Source organism: Ranitomeya imitator, chromosome 2, assembly GCF_032444005.1.
Source record: "Ranitomeya imitator isolate aRanImi1 chromosome 2, aRanImi1.pri, whole genome shotgun sequence".
NCBI classification, from domain to species: Eukaryota; Metazoa; Chordata; class Amphibia; order Anura; family Dendrobatidae; genus Ranitomeya; species Ranitomeya imitator.
This window is the reverse complement of record NC_091283.1, coordinates 327628943-327654672: the sequence shown is the minus strand read 5'-3', so window position 1 is coordinate 327654672 and position 25730 is coordinate 327628943. Positions and strand designations below refer to the sequence as shown.

Sequence of the window (25730 nt, the reverse complement as noted above, 5' to 3'; positions counted from 1 at the left end):
ATAGCCGAGCAGAAAAGACAATCAGTGGAAGCAGCTGAAGACAGCTAAATCCAAGGAGCAGCCATACCACTTGAAACCACAAGAGGGAGCCCAAGAACGGAATTCACAACAGTACCCCCCCTTGAGGAGGGGTCACCGAACCCTCACCAGAGCCCCCAGGCCGATCAGGACGAGCCAAGTGAAAAGCACGAACCAACTCGGTGGCATGGACATCGGAGGCAACAACCCAAGAATTATCCTCCTGGCCATAACCCTTCCACTTGACAAGATACTGAAGCCACCGCCTCGAAAAACGAGAATCCAAAATCTTCTCAACCTCATATTCCAACTCTCCCTCAACCAACATCAGGGCAGGAGGGTCAACCGAGGGAACAACGGGCACCACATATCTCCGCAACAAAGATTTATGGAAAACATTATGAATGGCAAAAGAGGCTGGAAGAGCCAAACGAAAAGACACCGGTTTAATAATTTCAGAAATTTTATAAGGACCAATAAACCGAGGCTTAAACTTAGGGGAAGAAACCTTCATAGGAACATGACGAGAAGACAACCAAACCAAATCCCCCACACGAAGCCGGGGACCAACACACCGACGGCGGTTAGCAAAACGTTGAACCCTTTCCTGAGACGTCAAATTGTCCACATGAGTCCAAATCTGCTGCAGCCTGTCCACCACAGAATCAACACCAGGACAATCAGAAGGCTCAACCTGCCCAGAAGAAAAACGAGGATGAAAACCAAAATTACAAAAGAAAGGTGAAACCAAAGTAGCCGAACTAGCCCGATTATTAAGGGCAAACTCGGCCAACGGCAAGAAAGACACCCAATCATCCTGATCAGCAGACACAAAGCATCTCAAATAGGTCTCCAAGGTCTGATTAGTACGCTCAGTTTGGCCATTAGTCTGAGGATGAAACGCCGAAGAAAAAGACAAATCAATGCCCATCCTAGCACAAAAGGCCCGCCAAAACCTAGAGACAAACTGAGAACCACTGTCAGACACAATATTCTCCGGAATGCCATGCAAACGAACCACATGCTGAAAAAACAACGGAGCCAGATCTGAGGAGGAAGGCAACTTAGGCAAAGGTACCAGATGGACCATTTTAGAGAACCGGTCACAAACAACCCAGATAACAGACATCTTCTGGGAAACAGGAAGATCCGAAATAAAATCCATGGAAATATGCGTCCAGGGCCTCTCAGGGACAGGCAAAGGCAAAAGCAACCCACTGGTGCGGGAACAGCAAGGCTTGGCTCGGGCGCAAGTCCCACAGGACTGCACAAAAGCACGGACATCGTGCGACAAGGAAGGCCACCAAAAGGACCTAGCAACCAAATCTCTGGTACCAAAAATCCCAGGATGACCAGCCAACACTGAACAATGAACCTCAGAAATCACCTTACTTGTCCATCCATCAGGAACAAACTGCTTCCCCACAGGACAGCGGTGAGGCCTATCAGCCTGAAATTCCTGAAGCACCCGTCGCAAATCAGGGGATATGGCAGAAAGAATCACCCCTTCCTTAAGAATGCCAGCCGGCTCAAGGACTCCAGGAGAATCAGGCGAAAAACTCCTAGAGAGGGCATCAGCCCTCTTAGATCCCGGAAGACACGAGACCACAAAATCAAAACGGGAGAAAAACAGGGACCATCGAGCCTGTCTAGGATTCAGCCGCTTGGCCGACTCGAGGTAAATCAGATTCTTATGATCAGTCAGGACCACAACGCGGTGCTTAGCTCCCTCAAGCCAATGTCGCCACTCCTCAAACGCCCACTTCATAGCCAACAACTCCCGATTGCCGACATCATAATTGCGTTCCGCAGGCGAAAACTTTCTGGAAAAAAAAGCGCACGGTTTCATCAAAGAACCATCAGATTCCCTCTGAGACAAAATGGCCCCTGCCCCAATCTCAGAAGCGTCGACCTCAACCTGAAAAGGAAGAGAAACATCCAGCTGACGCAACACAGGGGCAGAAGTAAATCGGCGTTTAAGCTCCTGAAAGGCCTCAACAGCCGCAGAGGACCAATTCGTCACATCAGCGCCTTTCTTCGTCAAATCAGGGGCTTAACCACACTGGAAAAGTTGGCAATGAAACGGCGATAGAAATTAGCAAAGCCCAAAAATTTTTGAAGGCCCTTCACAGATGTGGGTTGAATCCAATCATGAATAGCTTGGACCTTAACAGGATCCATTTCCATAGACGAGGGAGAAAAAACAAAACCCAAAAAAGAGACCTTCTGAACTCCGAATAGGCACTTAGACCCCTTCACAAACAAAGCATTATCACGAAGGATCTGGAACACCATCCTGACCTGCTTCACATGAGACTCCCAATCATCGGAAAAAATCAAAATATCATCCAAATATACAACCATGAATTTATCAAGATAATTGCGGAAAATATCATGCATGAAGGATTGGAACACAGATGGAGCATTAGAGAGCCCAAATGGCATCACAAGGTATTCAAAATGGCCTTCGGGCGTATTAAATGCAGTTTTCCATTCGTCACCCTGTTTAATACGAACAAGATTATATGCCCCTCGGAGGTCAATCTTAGTAAACCAACTAGCCCCCTTAATCTGAGCAAACAAATCAGAAAGCAAAGGCAAGGGGTATTGGAATTTGACCGTGATCTTATTAAGAAGACGATAATCTATACAGGGTCTCAAGGAGCCATCCTTCTTAGCAACAAAAAAGAAACCCGCTCCCAATGGTGACGAAGACGGCCGAATATGCCCCTTCTCCAAAGATTCCTTAACATAGCTCCGTATGGCGGCATGCTCTGGCACAGACAGATTGAAAAGTCGGCCCTTAGGGAACTTACAACCTGGAATCAAGTTAGTAAACCTACAAGGGGGGCAGTAAATATAAATACTCCGCCATAATGTATACAGTTAGGACCAGAAATATTTGGACAGTGACACAAGTTTTGTTATTTTAGCTGTTTACAAAAACATGTTCAGAAATACAATTATATATATAATATGGGCTGAAAGTGCACACTCCCAGCTGCAATATGATAGTTTCCACATCCAAATCGGAGAAAGGGTTTAGGAATCATAGCTCTGTAATGCATAGCGTCCTCTTTTTCAAGGGACCAAAAGTAATTGGACAATGGACTCTAAGGGCTGCAATTAACTCTGAAGGCGTCTCCCTCGTTAACCTGTAATCAATGAAGTAGTTAAAAGGTCAGGGGTGGATTCATGGTGTGTGGTTTTGCATTTGGAAGCTGTTGCTGAGAGCAGACAACATGCGGTCAAAGGAACTCTCAATTGAGGTGAAGCAGAACATCCTGAGGCTGAAAAAAAAGAAAAAATCCATCAGAGAGATAGCAGACATGCTTGGTGTAGCAAAATCAACAGTTGGGTACATTCTGAGAAAAAAGGAATTGACTGGTGAGCTTGGGAACTCAAAAAGGCCTGGGCGTCCACGGATGACAACAGTGGTGGATGATCGCCGCATACTTAATTTGGTGAAGAAGAACCCGTTCACAACATCAACTGAAGTCCAGAACACTCTCAGTGAAGTAGGTGTATCTGTCTCTAAGTCAACAGTAAAGAGAAGACTCCATGACAGTAAATACAAAGGGTTCACATCTAGATGCAAACCATTCATCAATACCAAAAATAGACAGGCCAGAGTTAAATTTGCAGAAAAACACCTCAAGAAGCCAGCTCAGTTCTGGAAAAGTATTCTATGGACAGATGAGACAAAGATCAACCTGTACCAGAATGATGGGAAGAAAAAAGTTTGGAGAAGAAAGGGAACGGCACATGATCCAAGGCACACCACATCCTCTGTAAAACATGGTGGAGGCAACGTGATGGCATGGGCAGGCATGGCTTTCAATGGCACTGGGTCACTTGTGTTTATTGATGACATAAGAGCAGACAAGAGTAGCCGGATGAATTCTGAAGTGTACCGGGATATACTTTCAGCCCAGATTCAGCCAAATGCTGCAAAGTTGATTGGACGGCGCTTCATAGTACAGATGGATAATGACCCCAAGCATACAGCCAAAGCTACCAAGGAGTTCATGAGTGCCAAAAAGTGGAACATTCTGCAATGGCCAAGTCAATCTCCAGATCTAAACCCAATTGAGCATGCATTTCACTTGCTCAAATCCAGACTTAAGACGGAAAGACCCACAAACAAGCAAGACCTGAAGGCTGCGGCTGTAAAGGCCTGGCAAAGCATTAAGAAGGAGGAAACCCAGCGTTTGGTGATGTCCATGGGTTCCAGACTTAAGGCAGTGATTGCCTCCAAAGGATTTGCAACAAAATATTGAAAATAAAAATATTTTGTTTGGGTTATGTTTATTTGTCCAATTACTTTTGACCTCCTAAAATGTGGAGTGTTTGTAAAGAAATGTGTACAATTCCTACATTTTCTATCAGATATTTTTGTTCAACCCTTCAAATTAAACGTTACAATCTGCACTTGAATTCTGTTGTAGAGGTTTCATTTCAAATCCAATGTGGTGGCATGCAGAGCCCAACTCGCGAAAATTGTGTCACTGTCCAAATATTTCTGGCCCTAACTGTACAATCAGATGATAATATCAATAGTTAAATCGAGCATAGAAATAGCCACACCACCAATGTACGGCTCCAAAGCATCATATATTCATAAGGAGGTTCAAAGCCTAAGCGTACATATGCAAAATATAAATATCTTATAAAATAAGTAAGGCCAGAATTTTTTCTTATAGGGTGGAAATTAGGAGTAAAAGTAAAGGCAGTGAACCAACCTGCTGCTCGTGCGTGGAAAAGGAAGGCCCCGACGCACGTTTCGCACACGTTGGAAGCAACGTGTGCGAAACGCGCGTCGGGGCCTTCCTTTTCCACGCACGAGCAGCAGGTTGGTTCACTGCCTTTACTTTTACTCCTAATTTCCATCCTTATTCTCTACCACCCTATAAGAAAAAATTCTGGCCTTACTTACTATACACTTATATATGGGACTTCCCGTAAAATATCGGTAGATATACGGTTGTGTATAAGGTATACAGGGTTCCTCATAGTATTCGCAGTGCAGTATATTTTGCATATGTACGCTTAGGGTTTGAACCTCCTTATGAATATATGATGCTTTGGAGCCGTACATTGGTGGTGTGGCTATTTCTATGCTCGATTTAACTATTGATATTATCATCTGATTGTATATAGTGTTATCAGGTCACCAACTTGGATTTCCTATTTAGCATTTATCAACATATTTATTTATATATATACAGGTATATGTTGTACGGCTCACCTGCTTAGTCTTCTTGTGCGTGGCACTAGTGTTGCCTTTCTTCTATCTTTTGCATCGTTTTTATTGTTGTTTGTATTTATGTATTTATATACTTTTTTAGAGTTTTGTCTTCAATAAAATTGCTTATTTTTAGCTCCCGTGTCCATCTTTTTTGGTTTTCTGGAATCAAGTTAATAGCACAATCACAGTCCCTATGTGGAGGAAGGGAACTGGACTTGGGCTCATCAAATACTTCCTGGAAATCCGACAAAAACTCAGGGACCTCAGAAGAGGGGGAAGAGGAAATTGAAATCAAAGGAACGTCACTATGTACCCCTTGACAACCCCAACTAGTCACAGACATAGTTTTCCAATCCAGCACCGGATTATGTTCCTGTAACCATGGAAAACCCAGTACAACAACATCATGCAGGTTATGCAACACCAGAAAACGGCAATTTTCCTGATGTGCAGGAGCCATGTACATGGTCATCTGCGTCCAGTACTGAGGTTTATCCTTGGCCAATGGAGTAGCATCACTGCCCCTCAAAGGAATAGGGCTCTGTAAAGGCTGCAAGGAAAAACCACAGCGCCTGGCGAATTCTAAGTCCATTAGGTTCAGGGCAGCGCCTGAATCCACAAATGCCATGACAGAAAAGGACGACAATGAGCAAATCAGGGTCACAGATAAGAGAAATTTAGGCTGTACAGTACTAATGGTAACAGACCTAGCGACCCTCCTAGTACGTTTAGGGCAATCAGAAATAACATGAGCAGAATCACCACAGTAAAAACACAGCCCATTCTGACGTCTGAATTCCTGCCGTCCTGTTTTAGTCAAAATCCTATCACATTGCATAGGTTCAGGACTCTGCTCAGAGGACACTGCCATATGGTGCACAGCTTTGCGCTCGCGCAAACGCCGATCAATCTGAATGGCTAGAGACATAGATTCGCTCAAACCAGTAGGCGTAGGGAAGCCCACCATAACATCTTTAAGGGCTTCAGAAAGACCCTTTCTGAAAATAGCAGCCAGAGCATCCTCATTCCATTTAGTGAGCACAGACCATTTCCTAAATTTCTGGCAGTATAATTCTGCCGCTTCCTGACCCTGACACAAGGCCAACAGGGTTTTTTCTGCATGATCCACAGAGTTAGGTTCATCATACAATAATCCGAGCGCTTGAAAAAATGCGTCTACATTCAGCAATGCCGGATCCCCCGATTCAAGGGAGAATGCCCAGTCCTGAGGGTCACCATGCAGCAAGGATATGATGATTTTAACTTACTGAATGGGATCACCAGAAGGGTTTCAAAGCAAAAAACAATTTGCAGTTATTTTTAAAGTTCAAAAACTTGGATCTGTCTCCAAAAAACAAATCAGGAGTAGGAATTTTAGGCTCCAAAGCCGGAGTCTGGACAACATAATCTTGGATACTCTGTACTCTTGCAGCAAGTTGATCCACACGAGAAAACAAACCCTGAACGTCCATGCCAGAGCACAAATCCTGCACCACCCAAATGTCAAGAGGAAAAAAAAGACAAAAGAGTGCACAGAAAAAAAAATGGCTCAGAATTTTTTCCTTCTTTTGAGATGCATTTAATTCATTTTTGGCCACTTGTACTATTATGATCTGGTGGTTTAGGAGCAACATGGAACGAGCTCTAAAGGAAGTGGTATCTGTACTGACCGCAGTCCCTAAGCTCAACACAACACTAAAAGTAGCCGTGGGATGCTCCTAACTCTCCCTAGGCACCTCGTCACAGCCTAAGATCTAACTACCCCTAAAGATAGAAACAGGAAAGCTATCTTGCCTCAGAGAAAATCCCCAAAGGATAGATTAGCCCCCCACAAATAATGACTGTGAGAGGAGAGGGAAAAAGACATACACAGAATGAAACCAGGATGAGCACAGGTGGCCAGTCTAGCTAGATAGAGAGGACAGGATGGAATACTGTGCGGTCAGTATAAAACACTACAAAAATCCACGCAGAGATTACAAAAATCTCCACACCTGACTAAAGGTGTGGAGGGTAAATCTGCTTCCCAGAGCTTTCAGCAACAGAATTAAATCATACTGACAAGCTGGACAAACATAGCAAGCACAGAACAGATAAGTCCACAACCTGTGGACAGAAAAGAGCAAGCAAGGACTTAGCTTTGCTGAACTGGTCAGGATAACAGGGAAATCCAAAGAGATGTGAATCCAACCAGGAACCATTTACAAGTGGCACTGGCTGAAGAAAGAGCCAGGCATAAATAGCCGAGCAGAAAAGACAATCAGTGGAAGCAGATGAAGACAGCTAAATCCAAGGAGCAGCCATACCACTTGAAACCGCAAGAGGGAGCCCAAGAACGGAATTCACAACAAACAGCCAATCAGACCAATTGTAGTATTTCACCAATGAAATTTGGTGAAAGATTACAATCCAGCCATGGCCGATGCTGCAATATCATCGGCTACGGCTGGAGACGGCGATCTGCCCCCTCACGACAAGCAGCAGCGATCTGCTGCCACCGTCAGTTTTTCCACCCCTCCGTCCTGTCCTCCGCTGCCCTCCGTCCTGTCCTGCGCTTCCCCGTGGTCCGATCGCCCCCCGGTACTTGCCGAGTCCCTCTGTCTCTCCCGGTGTCCTCCATCTTCCTCCATGGGCGCCGTCATCTTCCGGCCGGCAGATTCATTCATTTATTCCAGGTACATTTTGATCACTGTGATAGACCTATCACAGTGATCAAAATAAAAAAATAGTAAATAAACCTCACCCTTTATCACCCCCATAGGTGGGGGGTTAGAATTAGGGTTAGGGTTGGTATTAGGGTTAGAATTAGGGTTGGAATTAGGGTTAGGGTTGTGGTTAGGGTTATGGTTAGGGGTGTGTTGGGGTTAGGATTATGATTAGGGTCATGGTTAGGGTTGTGATTAGGGTTAGGGGTGTATTGGAGTTAGAATTGAGGAGTTTCCACTGTTTAGGCACATCAGTTGGTCTCCAAAGGGGGAATAGCGCCACCATTGATTCCAGCCACTCTTGCGTTCAAAAAGTCAAACGGTGCTCTCTCCCTTCCGAGCCCCGACATGCGCCCAAACAGTGGTTTACCCCAACATATGGGGCATCAGTGTACTCAGGACAAACTGAACAACAACTTTTGGGGTCCAATATCTCCTGTTACCCTTGTGAAAATAAAAAATTGTGGGCTAGAAAATAATTTTTTGAGGAAAACAATGATATTTTATTTTCACGGCTCTGCGTTATAAACTTCTGTGAAGCACTTTGGGGTTTAAAATACTCACCACACATCTAGATAAGTTCCTTGGGGGGTCTAGTTTCCAAAATGGGGTCAAGTGTGGGGAGTTTCTAATGGTTAGGCACATCAGGGGCTCTGCAAACATAACATGACGCCCGCAGACCATTCCATCACAGTCTGCATTTCAAAACGTCACTACTACCCTTCCGAGCCCCGACGTGTGCCCAAACAGTGGTTGCCCCCACATATGGGGTATCACCGTACTCAGGACAAACTGGACAACAACTTTTGCGGTCCAATTTCTCCTGTTACCCCTGAGAAAAGCAAAAATTGGGGGCTAAAAAATCATTTTTTGAGGAAAAAAAAAGATTTTTTATTTTCACGACTCTGCGTTATAAACTTCTGTGAAGCACTTGGGGGTTCAAAGTGCTCACCACACATCTAGATAAGTTTCCTGGGGGGTCTAGTTTCTAAAATGGGGGTCACTTGTGAGGAAGTTCCAAAGTTTTAACACAGGGGCTCTCCATACGCAACATGGTGTCCTCTAACGATTGGAGCTAATTTTCCCTTCAAAAACTCAAATGGCGCTCCTTCCCTTCAGAGCCCTGATGTGCACCCAAACAGTGGTTTATGACCACATATGAGGTATCGGTGTACTCAGGAGAAATTGCCCAACAAATTTAGGGATCCATTTTATCCTGCTGCCCATGTGAAAATGAAAAAATTGAGGCTAAAAGAAAATTTTTGTGAAAAGTACTTTTCCATTTTTATGGATCAATTTGTGAAGCACCTGGGGGTTCAAAGTGCTCACTATGCATCTAGATAAATTCCTTAGGGGGTATAGTTTCCAAAATGGGATCACTTGTGGGGGAGCTCCAATGTTTAGGCACACAGGGGCTCTCCAAACGCAACATGGTGTCCACTAATGATTGGAGCTAATTTTCCATTCAAAAAGTCAAATGGTGCTCCTTCTCTTCCGAGCCCTGCTGTACGCCCAAACAGTGGTTCCCCCCCACATATGGGGTTTCAGCGTACTCAAGACAAATTGGACAACAACTTTTGTGGTCCATTTCTTCCTTTTACCCTTGGGAAAATAAAAAAATTGTTGCTAAAAGATCATTTTTGTGACTAAAAAGTTAAACGTTCATTTTTTCCTTCCATGTTGCTTCTGCTGCTGTGAAACACCCGAAGGGTTAATAGACTTCTTGAATGTGGTTTTGATCAGCTTGAGGGGTGCAGTTTTAAGAATGGTGTAACTTTTGGGTATTTTCTGTCATATTGACCCCCCCAAAAGTCACTTCAAATGTGATTTGGTCCCTAAAAAAATGGTTTTGCAAATTTTGCTGTAAAAATGAGATATCGCTGATCAACTTGTAACCCTTATAACTTCCTAACAAAAACAAATTTTGTTTCCAAAATTATGCTGATGTAAAGTAGACATGTGGAAAATGTTATTTATTAACTATGTTGTGTCACATAAGTCTCTGGTTTACCAGAATAAAAATTCAAAATTTGAAAATTGCGAAATTTTCAAAATTTTTGTCAAATTTTCAATTTTTTTCACAAATAAACGCAAACATTATCGACCTAAGTATACCACTAACATGAAGCCCAATGTGTCACAAAAAAACAGTCTCAGAATCGCTAGGATCCGTTGAAATGATCCAGAGTTATTACCTCAAAGGGACACTGGTCAGAATTGCAAAAAATGGCCAGATCGTTAAGGTTAAAATAGGCTGGGTCATGAAGGGGTTAATATTACATTGGATATTTTCCTGGTGTATTTAGCATGACGGTTTCAGGAATTTTTCATATGCATTTTGTTTGATGTTATCTAATATAGTCTTTTGGGACAATTAGGTGACTATTAGAGGGATTTAGCACGGCAAACCATTTGTAATCATTTATATTTATGTATGGGATCTCACACACAGGATCCTGAGCTTTGCCAGCAGCAAGCATATCCTATTTGCCAACTAGAATTGTTCCTTAAGGTACCCCATCACTAAGGGCGCTGGTGTAATTGATTTCTAATTCATGTAACAACCTCACATGAGCCCAGGGAACGTGTCAAGACCACTTGAACAGCACCGGCATGGAAAAAGAGTATGGCCGGCGTCACACACAGCGTAAAACAATACGGTCCGTATATTACGGCCGTAATACGCTGAAAAGTCCCGAAAAAAGTGGTCCGTAGCTCCTCCGTAGGCAGGGTGTGTCAGCGTTTTTTGCGCATGGCATCCTCCGTATGTAATCCGTATGGCATCCGTACTGCGTGGTTTTCTCGCAGGCTAGCAAAACCAACATACCGCTATAGAAGTGATCCATGTGTCCCAAAAAGAAAAGAAAATATATATATACTGTCTATATATATATATATATATATATATATATATATATATATATATATATGTGTGTGTCAGTAGACACATATATTAGAGAGAAAAGCCGGTAATTCAGTGCGGTGTACAGTAAAATCACACTGACAGCTTACAGTAGAATAGGTAGAATAAATGTGTACACTAGGCTTTCTAGGTAATTTCCCACGATCTATGAACAGCCAGCAGAGGGCGCCTCACCGCAAATAAAGCTAAATATAGATCCTTGATCTATTTTTAGCCTCATTCCCTGGGGTTTTGCAGCGAGGAGCAGCCTGCATTAGCACAGCTCCTTGCTGCAAAATGTTTTAACCCCTTCAGAAGGATTTACATCGTTGGACGTTACAGATCTGCGGAGGGTAAGTATATTGTTGGTTTATTATGTTTTTTTACTCACAGAACGAGGGTCTTCAGTGACTGGATTGGGCGTTGAATAAAATACTGCAACAACCATTGTTTTTATTTCATTAAAATAATTTTAAATAATGTGTTTGTGTTTTATTTAACCCTTCACTACAATTGGATTAATAATGGATAGGTGTCATAATTGACGCCTCTCCATTATTAATTAGGCTTAATGTCACCTTACAATAGCAAGGTGGCATTAACCCTTCATTACCCCATATCCCACCGCTACACGGGAATGGGAAGAGAGTGGCCAAGTGCCAGAATAGGCGCATCTTCCAGATGTGCCTTTTCTGGGGTGGCTGGGGGCAGATATTTTTAGCCAGGGGGGGGCCAATAACCGTGGACCCTCTCCAGGCTATTAATATCTGCCCTCAGTCACTGGCTTTACTACTCTGGCGGAGAAAATTGCGCGGGAGCCCACGCCAATTTTTTCCGCCATTTAACCCTCTATTTTAAGAGCTAGAATGGCCAAATTTTGCAGATACACACTACTGACATTAGTAGTGTGGAATCTGCAAAAAAAATGGAGAGAAGACATGGTTTACTGTATGTAAACCATGTCTCAAATCATGTCGGGTTTTAGGAAGGAGAAAGAAAAAGCCGGTATTGGAATTACCGGCTTTCAAGCTGTATAGCGCTGGAATAAATATTAATATATATACATATATATGTCTCACTGACATATATATATATATATATATATATATATACCTATTCTATGTGTACACATTTATTCTACCTATTGGACTGTAAGCTGTCAGTGTGATTTTACTGTACACCGCACTGAATTGCCGGCTTTTCTCTCTAACAGCGCTGCGTATTTCTCGCAAGTCACACTGCTTGTCCGTGTGTAATCCGTATTTTTCACGCTTCCATAGACTTTCATTGGCGTATTTCTTGCGCAGTACGGTGACAAACGCAGCATGCTGCGATTTTGTACGGCCGTAGAAAGCCGTATAATACTGATCAGTAAAATACGGCAAATAGGAGCAGGGGCATAGAGAATAATTGTGCCGTATTTTTTGCGAGTTTTACGGACGTAGATTCTGCGCTCTTACGTCCGTAAAACTCGCAAGTGTGACGCCGGCCTATGAGTGTTTTTATTTGAAATCTGACAAACATGAACAATGACAAGGTGTTGTCCTAGTAATGGACAATCCCTTTAAGAAATACAGTTTTTAGTTAAAACATTTCCTACATTATGAACATGGGTTCTTTGGTGTGTAACAAGATTACATTTCTTATTAAAACATTTTTCACATTCTGAACAGGAAAAAGTCCTCTTCCCTGAGTGGGTTCTCTGGTGCTTAACCAAAGCCGATTTCTCGATAAAACATTTCCCACATTCTAAACATGAAAAAGTTTTCTCCCCTGTGTGGGTTCTTTGGTGTATAACAAGATCTTTTTTCTCGTTAAAACATTTCCCACATTCTGAACAAGAAAAAGTCTTCTCCCCTGTGTGACTTCTCTCGTGAACAACAAGATCTTTTTTCCTGTTAAAACATTTCTCACATTCTGAACATGAAAAAGGTTTTTCCCCTGTGTGGGTTCTTTGGTGTGTAACAAGACTACCTTTCCTAATAAAACATTTCCCACATTCTGAACAGGAAAAAGGCTTCTCCCCTGTGTGAGTTCTCTCGTGAATAACAAGATCTTTTTTCTCATTAAAACATTTCCCACATTCTGAACAGGAAAAAGGCTTCTCCCCTGTGTGAGTTCTCTGGTGAATAACAAGATCTTTTTTCCTGTTAAAACATTTCTCACATTCTGAACATGAAAAAGGTTTTACCCCTGTGTGGGTTCTTTGGTGTGTAACAAGACTACATTTCCTAATAAAACATTTCTCACATTCTGAACAGGAAAAAGGTTTCTCCCCTGTGTGGGTTCTTTGGTGTATAACAAGTTTGCACTTCTGGCTAAAATATTTCCCACATTCTGAACAGGAAAAAGGCTTCTCCCCTGTGTGAGTTCTCTGGTGAACAACAAGTTTGCGCTTTTCGGAAAAACATTTCTCACATTCTGAACAGGAAAAAGGTTTCTCCCCTGTGTGAGTTCTCTGGTGACTAACAAGTTCTGATTTGAATTTAAAACATTTTCCACACTTGGAACAAGAAAATCTTTTCTCCACTGTGTGAATTTTTGGATGTTTAAGAAAAGACTCGTCAATGGGAAAACTGTTTTTATATTCTGAACATGAAAATGGCTTCTTTGATTTAGGAGTATTTCCGTTTTTAATGCTTATATTGTGACTCTGATTTTCTTTAGTTGTCGCCAATGAATCAGAAGACAGGACCTGTTTCAAAGGATCAGATGAGAGATCTTTGCTGTGAAGGGATGATGGTATATCTGGAGTAATGGCATTAACTTCAATTGTATCCAGTGGGATCCCAATATCATCTGATTTAAAAATTGAAGATGTCAGCTGTTCCTTGAATCTCCTGGTACAGTCATCTGCCAAGATATAAAGCAATTATTATTTTTGAATAAAATATCTTTGAATGTCATTTACCATTACTAACTTCAACTGACTGTAAAAAATGGCAAGTTATGTAAAAATACTGACTTCTTCACCAAGACAATGACAGCTCACAGTCTAATAGAAAATCTCATAAGATGAACCAGTGGAGCATGGCGTTCAACTGTTTGTTCATTCAGCCTTCCAAATATGGAATAAAAAGCCACAAAGAAATATTATGTTGATGAACCTAATACCAATAAAAACTTCTATTCATCCAAAAAAAAAAAACAAGTCCCCAACTCAGGTCCATCATCTGTCAGTGGAAAAACAGAGGTTTCCACATTATTAGTGGCTCAAAGGCTCTTGAAAAGTAATATGGCTTCCATTAACCAATCCAGCAATATCTACTCTGCCAAAGTCAAACTTCACCCTCACTTTTGAGCCTTTCAATGTGCCCGTACCACATGTATTTGGCATTACTATAGTGAGAAGAACCCACTTAATTTACAGTGTGTGTGTCTTCTGGAGCACTATCAGGGCACTATGTATTGGGTAATAAAATGGCATATTTGGTATTTTTTCTCCCACATCCACTGTGTGCTAATTTCCGGAAAGTGCCTGTGGAATCAAAAATAGTCACTACTCCAATACATTAGTACTCTGAGGGTTATTTCCAAAATGGAGTCATTTTATGGGGATGGCCACAGCTTCGATTTTCTGAAATTTTGTCATTTTAGGGCTTTTGCAGATGGTGTATCAAATCTTTTTTGGAATCTGCTCCTATGACGTCACCAGGCATGTCCTTATTCATATGGCAGGCCGGGCTTCAAATGGTGTAGACATTGGTACCAGAAAGTCTGGATGAAATAGGCTCGATTCAGCCACTAAGATTAGGGTGCCTGGGACAAGTAGTACCATCCCGTCTGGCAGTATAGGTGTTGTGCTGTCCAGCTCAAGTAATCTGCTCCTTGATTCAGCCAATTTCTTTCCTTTTATGACAGAATCACTGACTGGGTGGATCAGGGAAATGTTGTAGATATAGTATATCTTGACTTCAGCAAAACATTTGACAAATATTTAAAATAGAAAAAGGCCCAGGATGGTGCCTTGCCCTACTACTAGGCCTCAAAACATCCCTGCCTGACAGCGGAGGTTGGCACCCTATGTCCTGCCCAGTGGCGCCCCTGCTCCACGTAGGCTCGCCCTTCTAATCCCTGTACACCCTATAGGAAGCAGGGAGAAAACACCTTATAAAATGTGGAATTTTTAAGGAAGGGAATGGGATTAAAGATTGTAGGAGATTGATAACGGGCCGTATTCTACAAAGACCCTATTCTGTCCCTGCCTGGCAGCGGAGGTTGGCACCCTATTAAATATAAACGCTAATGGCGCCCCACTCCTCCTCGTCTGTCCCAGACAAAACCCTAATGCCTCGATTATGGTAAGGTTGTTAGTAGAGCTAAAGTGCTACAGTGCTCTTATAAAGACAATGGACAAAAATGTGAATAGAGAAAAGGACATAAAAATACTGGGAAAGCATGATATACAAAATGTCAATATATAAACCGGTTCATCACATATAGATTGCCATATAAATCATTTACCAAGTTGGAGTCTTCCCCCAAAAGCTCCTATTCAACAAAGCAATTTGTGCCAGAAAACATTCTTCACAATAAGCGTATAACACAGCGTTACAATTCCCCGTATTCACATGAGCCCATATCACCATGTACAGTCATGGCCAAAAGTATTAACACCCCTGCAATTCTGTCAGATAATACTCAGTTTCTTCCTGAAAATGATTGCAATCACAAATTCTTTGGTATTATTATCTTCATTTAATTTGTCTTAAATGAAAAAACACAAAAAGAATTGTCCTAAAGCCAAATTGGATATAATTCCACACCAAACATAAAAAAGGGGGTGGACAAAAGTATTGGCACCCTTCAAAAAATCATGTGATGCTTCTCTAATTTGTGTAATTAACAGCATCTGTAACTTACCTGTGGCACCTAACAGGTGTTGGCAATAACTAAATCATACTTGCAGCCAGTTGACATGGATTAAAGTTGACTCAACCTCTGTCCTGTGTCCTTGTGTGTACCACATTGAGCATGGAGAAAAGAAAGAAGACCAAAGAACTGTCTGAGGACTTGAGAAACCAAATTGTGAGGAAGCATGAGCAATCTCAAGGCTACAAGTCCATCTCCAAAGACCAGAATGTTCCTGTATCTACCGTGCGCAGTGTCCTCAAGAAGTGTAAAACCCATGGCACTGTGGCTAACCTCCCTAGATGTGGATTGAAAAGAAAAATCGACAAGAGATTTCAATGCAAGATTGTGCGGATGTTGGATAAAGAACCTAGACTAACATCCAAACAGGTTCAAGCTGCCCTGCAGCCCGAGGGTACAACAGTGTCAACCCGTACTATCCGTCGGCGTCTGAATGAAAAGGGACTGTATGGTAGGAGACCCAGGAAGACCCCACTTCTTACCCCGAGACATAAAAAAGCCAGACTGGAGTTTGCCAAAACTTACCTGAAAAAGCCTAAATTGTTTTGGAAGAATGTTCTCTGGTTAGATGAGACAAAAGTATAGCTTTTAGGGCAAAGGCATCAACATAGAGTTTACAGGAGAAAAAAAAGAGGCATTCAAAGAAAAGAACACGGTCCCTACAGTCAAATATGGCGAAGGTTCCCTGATGTTTTGGGGTTGCTTTGCTGCCTCTGGCACTGGACTGCTTGACCGTGTGCATGGCATTATGAAGTCTGAAGACTACCAGCAAATTTTGCAGCATAATGTAGGGCCCAGTGTGAGAAAGCTGGGTCTCCCTCAGAGGTCATGGGTCTTACAGCAGGACAATGACCAAAAACACACTTCAAAAAGCACTAGAAAATGGTTTGAGAGAAAGCCCTGGAGACTTCTAAGGTGGCCAGCAATGAGTCCAGACCTGAATCCCATAGAACACCTGTGGAGAGATCTAAAAATGGCAGTTTGGAGAAGGCACCCTTCAAATATCAGGGACCTCAAGCAGTTTGCCAAAGAAGAATGGTCTAAAATTCCAGCAGAGCATTGTAAGAAACTCATTGATGGTTACCGGAAGCGGTTGGTCGCAGTTATTTTGGCTAAAGGTTGTGCAACCAAGTATTAGGCTGAGGGTGCCAATACTTTTGTCTGGCCCATTTTTGGAGTTTTGTGTGAAATGATCAATGTTTTGCTTTTTGCTTCATTCTCTTTTGTGTTTTTTCATTTAAGACAAATTAAATGAAGATAATAATACCAAAGAATTTGTGTTTGCAGTCTTTTTCAGGAAGAAACTGAGTATTACCTGACAGAATTGCAAGGGTGTTAATACTTTTGGCCATGACTGTATATAAAACTCGACGCGTTTCCCCTCAATGTATGAGGTTCATCAGGAGTATACATTTCATTGAAGATAACTTAGCTCAATCATCATTGATCCATTCATAGCGATATGGTACAGGTCACAGGGTAAGTCTCCTCTTGATAATGTGCAGTGGACAGCAACTAACAGAATGTTTTTTTTTAACAGGGAAAAATGCAAAGTACTACATCTGGGCAATAAAAGTGAAAAAAGCACATAAAGAATGGGAGGAATAGGGCTAAGCAACAGCACATGTAAAAAAAAAGACTTGGGTATACTAATAGATCACATACTGAACATGAGTCAACAGTGTGATGCAGCAGCGAAAAAAGGCAAATACAATTCTGGTTTGTATTAACAGAAGCATATAGTCTAGATCACATTAAGTCATTGTTGCCATCTACTCCTCTTTGGTTAGACCTCATCTGGAATACTGGGTTCAGTTTTGGGCACCATATTTTAATAAAGACATCAACAAACTGGAGCAAGTTCAGAGAAAAGCGAGCTGAATGGTGACCGGTCTGCAAACCATGTCCTATGAGGAACGTTTACAGAATTTTGGAATGTTTAGCTTGCAAAAAGAGGAGACTTAACAGCTGTCTACAAATATACCAAGGGCTGTCACATTGTAGAAGGATCATCTTTATTCTCATTTGCACAAGGAAAGACTAGAAGCAATGGGATGAAACTGAATGGGAGTTGACACAGATTAGATATTAGAAACAACTTTTTGAAAGTTATGGTGATCAATGAATGGAACAGGCTGCCACGAGAGGTGGTGAGTTCTCCTTCAATGGAAGTCTTCAAACAGACACTGGACAGATATCTGTCTGGGATGATTTAGTGAATCCTGCTTTGATCAGGGGGTTGGACCAGATGACCCAGGAGGTCCCTTTTAACTCTACCATTCTATGATTCAATTGGATAGCACCATATTCTATGAAAGCTCTAAGCATATTGAAGGAAGCCAGATACAGCCTTGTTCTCCTCTGATTCAGGCCTCCATGCTCAGCTCATGACTTATGTATTTGTTTCCTATTGTGATCCCAGTCCGTTTTCTGACTACTCTTATGTCTTCTGATTTTGTATGTTCTCTGCCTTACTGGTTCTGACCCGGCTACCTGACTATTGTTCTTCCCATTTCACACCACTGAACAGCAGGCAACACTGTGGCCCAAGCCAGGGAGGTCTCGATGCAAGTCCAGATCCATGTAGTGGTGTTAAAGGGTGATGAGAAAGATAATCCCTGGGGTCAGGTAATTGGAGTAGATAGCACTAAGCCTTTTCATGGTGGCCATCTTTTGAGCAGCCAAGTGGCCACAAACACTGCTCTTAATACATTGTTTCTGCAAACTATACCAGTAAGATATGGATTAAAATAGCAAAATGGCGTGCTTTCCCTTCTCAACCCTGAAATGTGCCCAAACAGTAATGTACAACCGTATATAGGGTATTGTCGGATAAAAGAGAAGTTGTAAAATAATTTGTGAGGTCCATCTGTTTGCTATTACCCTTTGTGAAAGTAAAAAAAAATTGGGCTCATATTTTGTAAAGAGTTCTAAAATTATCACCACCTGAAGTGACACACGTCAGATTTGAAAAAAGGGCCCTGATTGATTAGGAGGGGGTGCAGGGGTGCATTCGTGCACTGTTATTCGTGTATTTTTTATTCAAAGTACTTTTTTTTCTAAGTACTCGGCAGTTATAACATGGCAGAATATAATCAAGCATCTCTTCTCTCTTCATACAGGTAAACATATCATTCATTCTCTGAGCTGAAATATCCTGCATGTCTATTGCTCCAGTCCCTGACAGCAAGCAGCTTGGATGGTATCTGAGTCATTCTATCTTCGGCATTGAATCCTGCATGTATCTATATATGTTAGTCATCCTATTATGCCTTTGTTTGTGTTTATAGATATTTAACTCACTTTTGCATGTCCTTACTCAGAGAGATCACATAACTGTTTCAAAGTGCTTTATGATCCATGTAGACCTGGACATTTGTTTATCTGATCACTACATTTATTGTGTCCTGTTGTCTCAACTGAGTTAGATTGATTGCTAACGAGCTTTAACACAAAAAAAAAAAAAAAAAAAAGAGATCTAAGGGCTAGCCTTCTATAAATGTAGATGTAGCTTGGGGATGCATTCGTGCAGGGGTGCATTCGTGCAGGGGTGCATTCGTGCACTGTTATTCGTGTATTTTTTATTCAAAGTACTTTTTTTTCTAAGTACTCGGCAGTTATAACATGGCAGTTAGACAGGGCAGGAGACAGGTAAGAAAAACTAAATTTAATCCATATTCACTTGAAACAGCACAAATACTCACCATATTTATTTGTATAATCTATATTCTGGCTGCTGCATTCACTCACATTCACCGCCCTCGCATTAACTCTCTACACTCCATCCATATCGGCCCCTCTGTCCTTGCCTCTCCTATGTATAGCACTCATGCTCTATTCATATTGCTTAACAGCACAGATCCATTCAGTCCCAACATCCAACACAAGAGACGCTCTCACAAATCACTTAACCATCTGCTCACTCTTTCGATCCTCCTTCTCCTAGTCGCTAGAGACATATCTCCAAACCCCGGCCCCCCATGTTATAGCCAGTCAAACCTCCCAATTGCTACACCCAGAAACCCCTCTAACCTTATTAATATTCCCTGCATGCCTGCTGTCTCTTTCAATTGTGCCCTTTGGAATTCTCGCTCTGTGTGTAATAAACTCTCCTTCATTCATGACTTCTTCCTTTCTAATTCTCTTAATCTCCTGGCTCTTACTGAAACCTGGATCCAGCAGTCAGACACCACCGCTGCTGCTGCTCTTTCATATGGTGGACTACACTTTTCTCATACCCCAAGATCAGACAACAGAGCAGGTGGAGGCGTTGGTCTGCTCCTTTCACCCAAATGTACTTTCCAAGTTATCCCCCAAGTACCCTCACTTGTCTTCCCTTCCTTTGAGGTCCATGTGGTCAGACTCTACGTCCCCTTCTCCATGCGAGTGGCGGTGGTGTATCGTCCTCCCGGCCCCTCTCATCAGTTCCTGGATCACTTTGCCACCTGGCTTCCACACTTTCTCTCCTGTGACACCCCCACCCTTATCATGGGTGATTTCAACATCCCCATTGCCTCTCCCCTCTCCCCATCTGCTTCTCACCTTTTATCTCTATCCTCCTCTTTTGGCCTCTCGCAGCATACTAACTCTCCAACACATGAAGATGGAAACTCCCTTGACTTGGTCTTCTCCCGACTTTGCTCAGTGGATGACTTCACAAACTCCCCTCTCCCGCTCTCTGACCACAACCTTCTTTCATTCTCTATCAAGAACTGCCATCCCGCTCAGGTCACCCCCACTTTCCACACCTATAGAAACATACAGGCCATTAACACCCAGAAACTTATGATGAACTTGCAGTCCTCATTGGCCCCTATTTCCTCCATCTCATGTCCTGATTCTGCATTGAAGCATTACAATGAAACCCTGCAAAGTGCTCTGGATGAAGCTGCTCCTCCTATACATAAAACAACTCGGCACAGACGGCAACAACCGTGGCACACGCTGCAAACACGTTTCCTGCAGCGGTGCTCCAGGTGCGCAGAACGTCTGTGGCGAAAATCTAATCTACCCGAAGATTTCATCAATTATAAGTTCATGCTAAAGACATACAATTCTGCCCTTCACCTCTCCAAACAAACCTACTTCAACACCCTCATCACCTCCCTGTCCAATAACCCTAAACGTCTCTTTGACACGTTCCAGTCCCTACTCAACCCAAGAGAGCAGGCCCCAACCACGGATCTCCGTGCTGACGATCTGGCCAATTACTTCAAAGAAAAAATTGACCACATTCGACAGGAAATCATCTCCCAATCTCTTCATACCATGCACTGTCCTCCCTCCCCCACTGCATCTAGTTCACTCTCTGACTTTGAAGCAGTTACAGAAGAAGAAGTAAGCAGGCTCCTTGCATCTTCTCGCCCGACCACTTGCACCAGTGACCCCATTCCGTCACATCTCCTCCAGTCCCTTTCCCCGGCTATCACCTCTCACCTAACAAAAATATTCAACCTTTCCCTCACTTCCGGTATTTTTCCCTCCTCATTTAAGCATGCCATCATACATCCATTACTTAAAAAACCATCCCTCGATCAAAACTGTGCCGCTAATTATAGACCTGTCTCTAATCTTCCCTTCATCTCTAAACTCCTCGAACGCCTGGTCCACTCCCGTCTTACCCGCTATCTCTCAGATAACTCTCTTCTCGACCCTCTTCAATCTGGCTTCCGCTCTTTACACGCTACTGAAACTGCCCTCATTAAAGTCTCTAATGACCTACTAACAGCTAAATCTAATGGTCACTACTCCATGCTAATTCTCTTGGATCTCTCTGCAGCATTCGACACTGTGGATCATCAGCTCCTCCTCACTATGCTCCGCTCCATCGGCCTCAAGGACACCGTTCTCTCCTGGTTCTCCTCCTATCTCTCTGACCGATCCTTCACTGTATGTTTTGCTGGTTCCTCCTCCTCTCACCTTCCCCTTACTGTTGGGGTTCCTCAAGGATCAGTCCTAGGCCCCCTACTCTTCTCGTTGTATACTGCCCCTATTGGACAAACAATCAGTAGATTTGGTTTCCAGTACCATCTCTATGCTGACGACACCCAATTATACACTTCTGCTCCCGATATCACACCGACCTTTTTAGAAAACACCAGTGATTGTCTTACCGCTGTCTCTAACATCATGTCCTCCCTCTATCTGAAACTAAACCTGTCAAAAACTGAACTCCTCGTGTTCTCTCCCTCTACTAACCTACCTTTGCCTGACATTGCCATCTCCGTGTGCGGTTCCACCATTACTCCAAAGCAACATGCCCGCTGCCTTGGGGTCATCCTTGATTCTGACCTTTCATTCACCCCCTACATCCGATCACTGGCTCGCTCTTCTTACCTGCATCTCAAAAACATTTCTAGAATTCACCCTTTTCTTAATTTCGACTCTGCAAAAACTCTGACTGTTTCACTTATTCATTCTCGTCTGGACTATTGTAACTCTCTACTAATCGGTCTCCCTCTTGCAAAACTCTCCCCGCTCCAATCTGTCCTGAATGCTGCAGCCAGGATCATATTCCTCACCAACCGTTACACCGATGCCTCTACCCTGTGCCAGTCATTACACTGGCTACCCATCCACTCCAGAATCCAGTACAAAACTACTACCCTCATCCACAAAGCACTCCATGGCTCAGCACCACCCTACATCTCCTCCCTGGTATCAGTCTACCACCCTACCCGTGCCCTCCGCTCCGCTAATGACCTCAGGTTAGCATCCTCAATAATCAGAACCTCCCACTCCCGTCTCCAAGACTTTACACGTGCTGCGCCGATTCTTTGGAATGCACTACCTAGGTTAATACGATTAATCCCCAATCCCCACAGTTTTAAGCGTGCCCTAAAAACTCATTTGTTCAGACTGGCCTACCGCCTCAATGCATTAACCTAACGATCCCTGTGTGGCCTATTTATAATAAAAAAAAAAAAAAAAAAAGGTTCCTCGCATCATGTTCTCATACACTTTATGCAGTATTAGCCCTCTGTGTCTGTACTGCTACATACTTAGGCAGGTAACTGGTTCATGCAGCTTTACATGAACACCTGAGCCTTACACTATAGCTGGTCCGAATAACTAAAGCAATTGTTACCATCCACCTCTCGTGTCTCCCCTTTTCCCCATAGTTTGTAAGCTTGCGAGCAGGGCCCTCACTCCTCCTGGTATCTGTTTTGAACTGTATTTCTGTTATGCTGTAATGTCTATTGTCTGTACAAGTCCCCTCTATAATTTGTAAAGCGCTGCGGAATATGTTGGCGCTATATAAATAAAATTATTATTATTATTATTATTATTATTATTATTATTAGGAACACAGAACTGGCTGCAAGAACTGTTAATCAAATATTTTGTGAACTACTGTAGTCAAAAACTGTGAATATAGACAATAGCACATCAACTGAAATGATCAAACTCAACCATCTTCATCAATAAAAAAGGAGAAACTAGTGGTGAAACCTCTCTGGAGTTGTTAGGCTATGTGCACAGGTTGTGGATTTTGATGCGTTTCCGCAGCGTTTTTGGTGAAACGGATTCGCATCAAATCCGCAGTGTAGTGCACAGCCAATGTTAGTCTATGGGAAATTGACATTTGTTGTGCACATGCTGCGGAATCACGGCTTTTTTTTTTTCCCCTGCAGCATGTCAATTCGTTTGGCGGATCTGCAGCATTTCTGCACCCATCGACTTCCATTGAGTCAGGCACATCCACAGTAAACCCGCAGATGTAAAAAAGATCTGCGGTTTTACTGTGGATGAAATGCTGCAGATTGGGTGTTGGGGAGTGTGTGGGCGGAGTGTAGGCAGAGCTATGTGCATGTATGTGTGTGTGTGTGGGGGTCTGCGTGTATTATGTGTGTGCGCGGGTCTGTGTATGTGCGTGTCTGTGTAAGCAGCCGTGGTCTGATAGGACTACTGCTCCCATCCGGCAATGAATGCTCACAATGACAGCATTGCCGATGATGGGAAAGTAGTCCCATCAGACAATGCATGTCTTCAGTAATAAAAAAACAATAAAAAAAAAACATACAACATACAGTATATACACATAACATAGAGTGCATACTTACCAAACTCCTAGTCGCCTAAGCCCTCTATTCTCCTGTGATTATATAACATAATAAAACAACCTGTACTTACCTTTCCGCCGTAGTCCAGTTAATAACGCGTGTGTCACGACGATCTCCCGTGTAGAACACTGACATCGGGTGATGTCAGCGCTCTACAGGGGCCCCTCGATGAACTGACAGCTAGGGTAATCCTCCGTGATGTATATCCCTCCACCACTGCATGGAGAGAGGTCACTTACCTAAGTTCATTCTCTCACCGGCAACGCTGTGTGAGAAAATTGCCATGCAGCATTGCCGTAAAGCGAGAGAATGAACTAAGGTATCCACTTCAGTGATGCACTGCAGGAGCCATTATCTCCTGTCAGTGCATCACAGGAGGCCTATAGAGCAGTGACGTCACCCAATTTCACTGTTCTATAGGGGAGGTCGTCGTTATTATTACTAAAACTCGGGCTTGGTTTTATAGATAGATCATTAGATAGCTATATCTATAGATAGATATATCTATATAGATAGATAGATATATCTGTAGATAGATAGATATATCTATATAGATAGATGGATAGATATAATCTGTCGATAGATATATCTAGAAACCAAGTGAAAAAGAGGTGGCTCTCACCGGAATAAAATCCAAACTTTTTTGGTCCAAAAACTGTTTAAGGCTACGTTCACATTAGCGTTGCGCGCCGGTGCATCGGCGACGCAACGCACGACGTACAAAAAACGCGCGCAAAACACGCGCAAAAACGCTGCGTTTTGCGACGCGTGCGTAGTTTTTTGACGAAAATCGGACGCACGAAAAATGCAACTTGTTGCATTTTCTTGCGTCCGACGCTAGCGTCGGAAACGACGCACGTGTCGAAAAACGCTACCAAAAAAACGCACGCGTCCCCTATGTTAAACATAGGGGCGCGTCGCCGCTGCGTCGCCGACGCAACAGCGACGCACATTAGCTGAACGCTAATGTGAACGTAGCCTAAAACATCTCAGGCAAAGTATATCTGTAGATAGATATATCTATATAGATAGATGGATAGATATATCTGTAGATAGATCTATCCTATGAGGCAGTGACCCCTGTTACAGCTATATGGCACTGTATGTGCTCTCCAGAATGTGCATGGAAGTGTAGTGAGGCCATGAGGGCGTAATGCAGACACAGGTGTGGCTGTAATCAGAATAGTGAAGCAGTGACTGATTAAAAGCACTGTGGTAGAGGGAGAGGTGTGTCAGTGTTGGTCTGGAAGCAGACAGAGAAGTGGTCTGCAGAGCTCTTTGTGTGTTAAGCAACACAGGGGCAAAAGGAACTGACACCCTTCGTCCTGGGCTGTCTTGTGTTGCCAGGCTGCAATCCGGAGGATAGCGTGATGTGCACGGCGTGAATAAAGATACTTGGTATCAGCGGGCGGTCGCCCCAGGGAAACTGGACAAAGGGAAGTCTGGCCTGTGTAGGGACTGCAAAGGTAAAGCCGGTTACTGTGTATTTCTCATGGACTCTGTGAACAAGCCGTGTACTGTATATTTTCCTTTGGCCTGGATGAAGAAGCCATTTACTATGTATTGCTAAAAGACTGTGTGAAGTAACACAATAAAGAAACGCTTTGTTTGAACTTGCTTGGGTCACTGCCATTTCACTGCATATGGTCATACCGCTGCATTACAATCCATATAGATAGATGGATAGATATATCTATAGATAGATGGATAGATATATCTGTAGATAGATATATCTATATAGATAGATGGATAGATATATCATACCACTGCAAATCTGCCAAAACCCGGCCATCCCTCTAAACTTTCATCTCAAACAAGGAGAAGACTAATCAGAGATGCAGCCAAGAGGACCATGATAACTCTGGATGAAGTGCAGAGATCTACAGCTGAGGTGGGACAGTCTGTCCACAGGACAACAATCA

General features: G+C 42.9%; 1 protein-coding gene across 1 annotated transcript in view; it reads right to left on the bottom strand.

The window, feature by feature from the left end:
- Positions 1 to 12343: 12343 nt before the first annotated feature.
- Positions 12344 to 25730, bottom strand: part of LOC138663547 (oocyte zinc finger protein XlCOF22-like) — an 86263-nt gene continuing 72876 nt past the window's right edge. The window contains exon 8 of the mRNA XM_069749788.1: positions 12344 to 13726. Coding sequence (XP_069605889.1) covers positions 12438 to 13726 — 1289 coding nt within the window. The 3' untranslated portion in view covers positions 12344 to 12437. The remainder of the gene's footprint in view (positions 13727 to 25730) is intronic.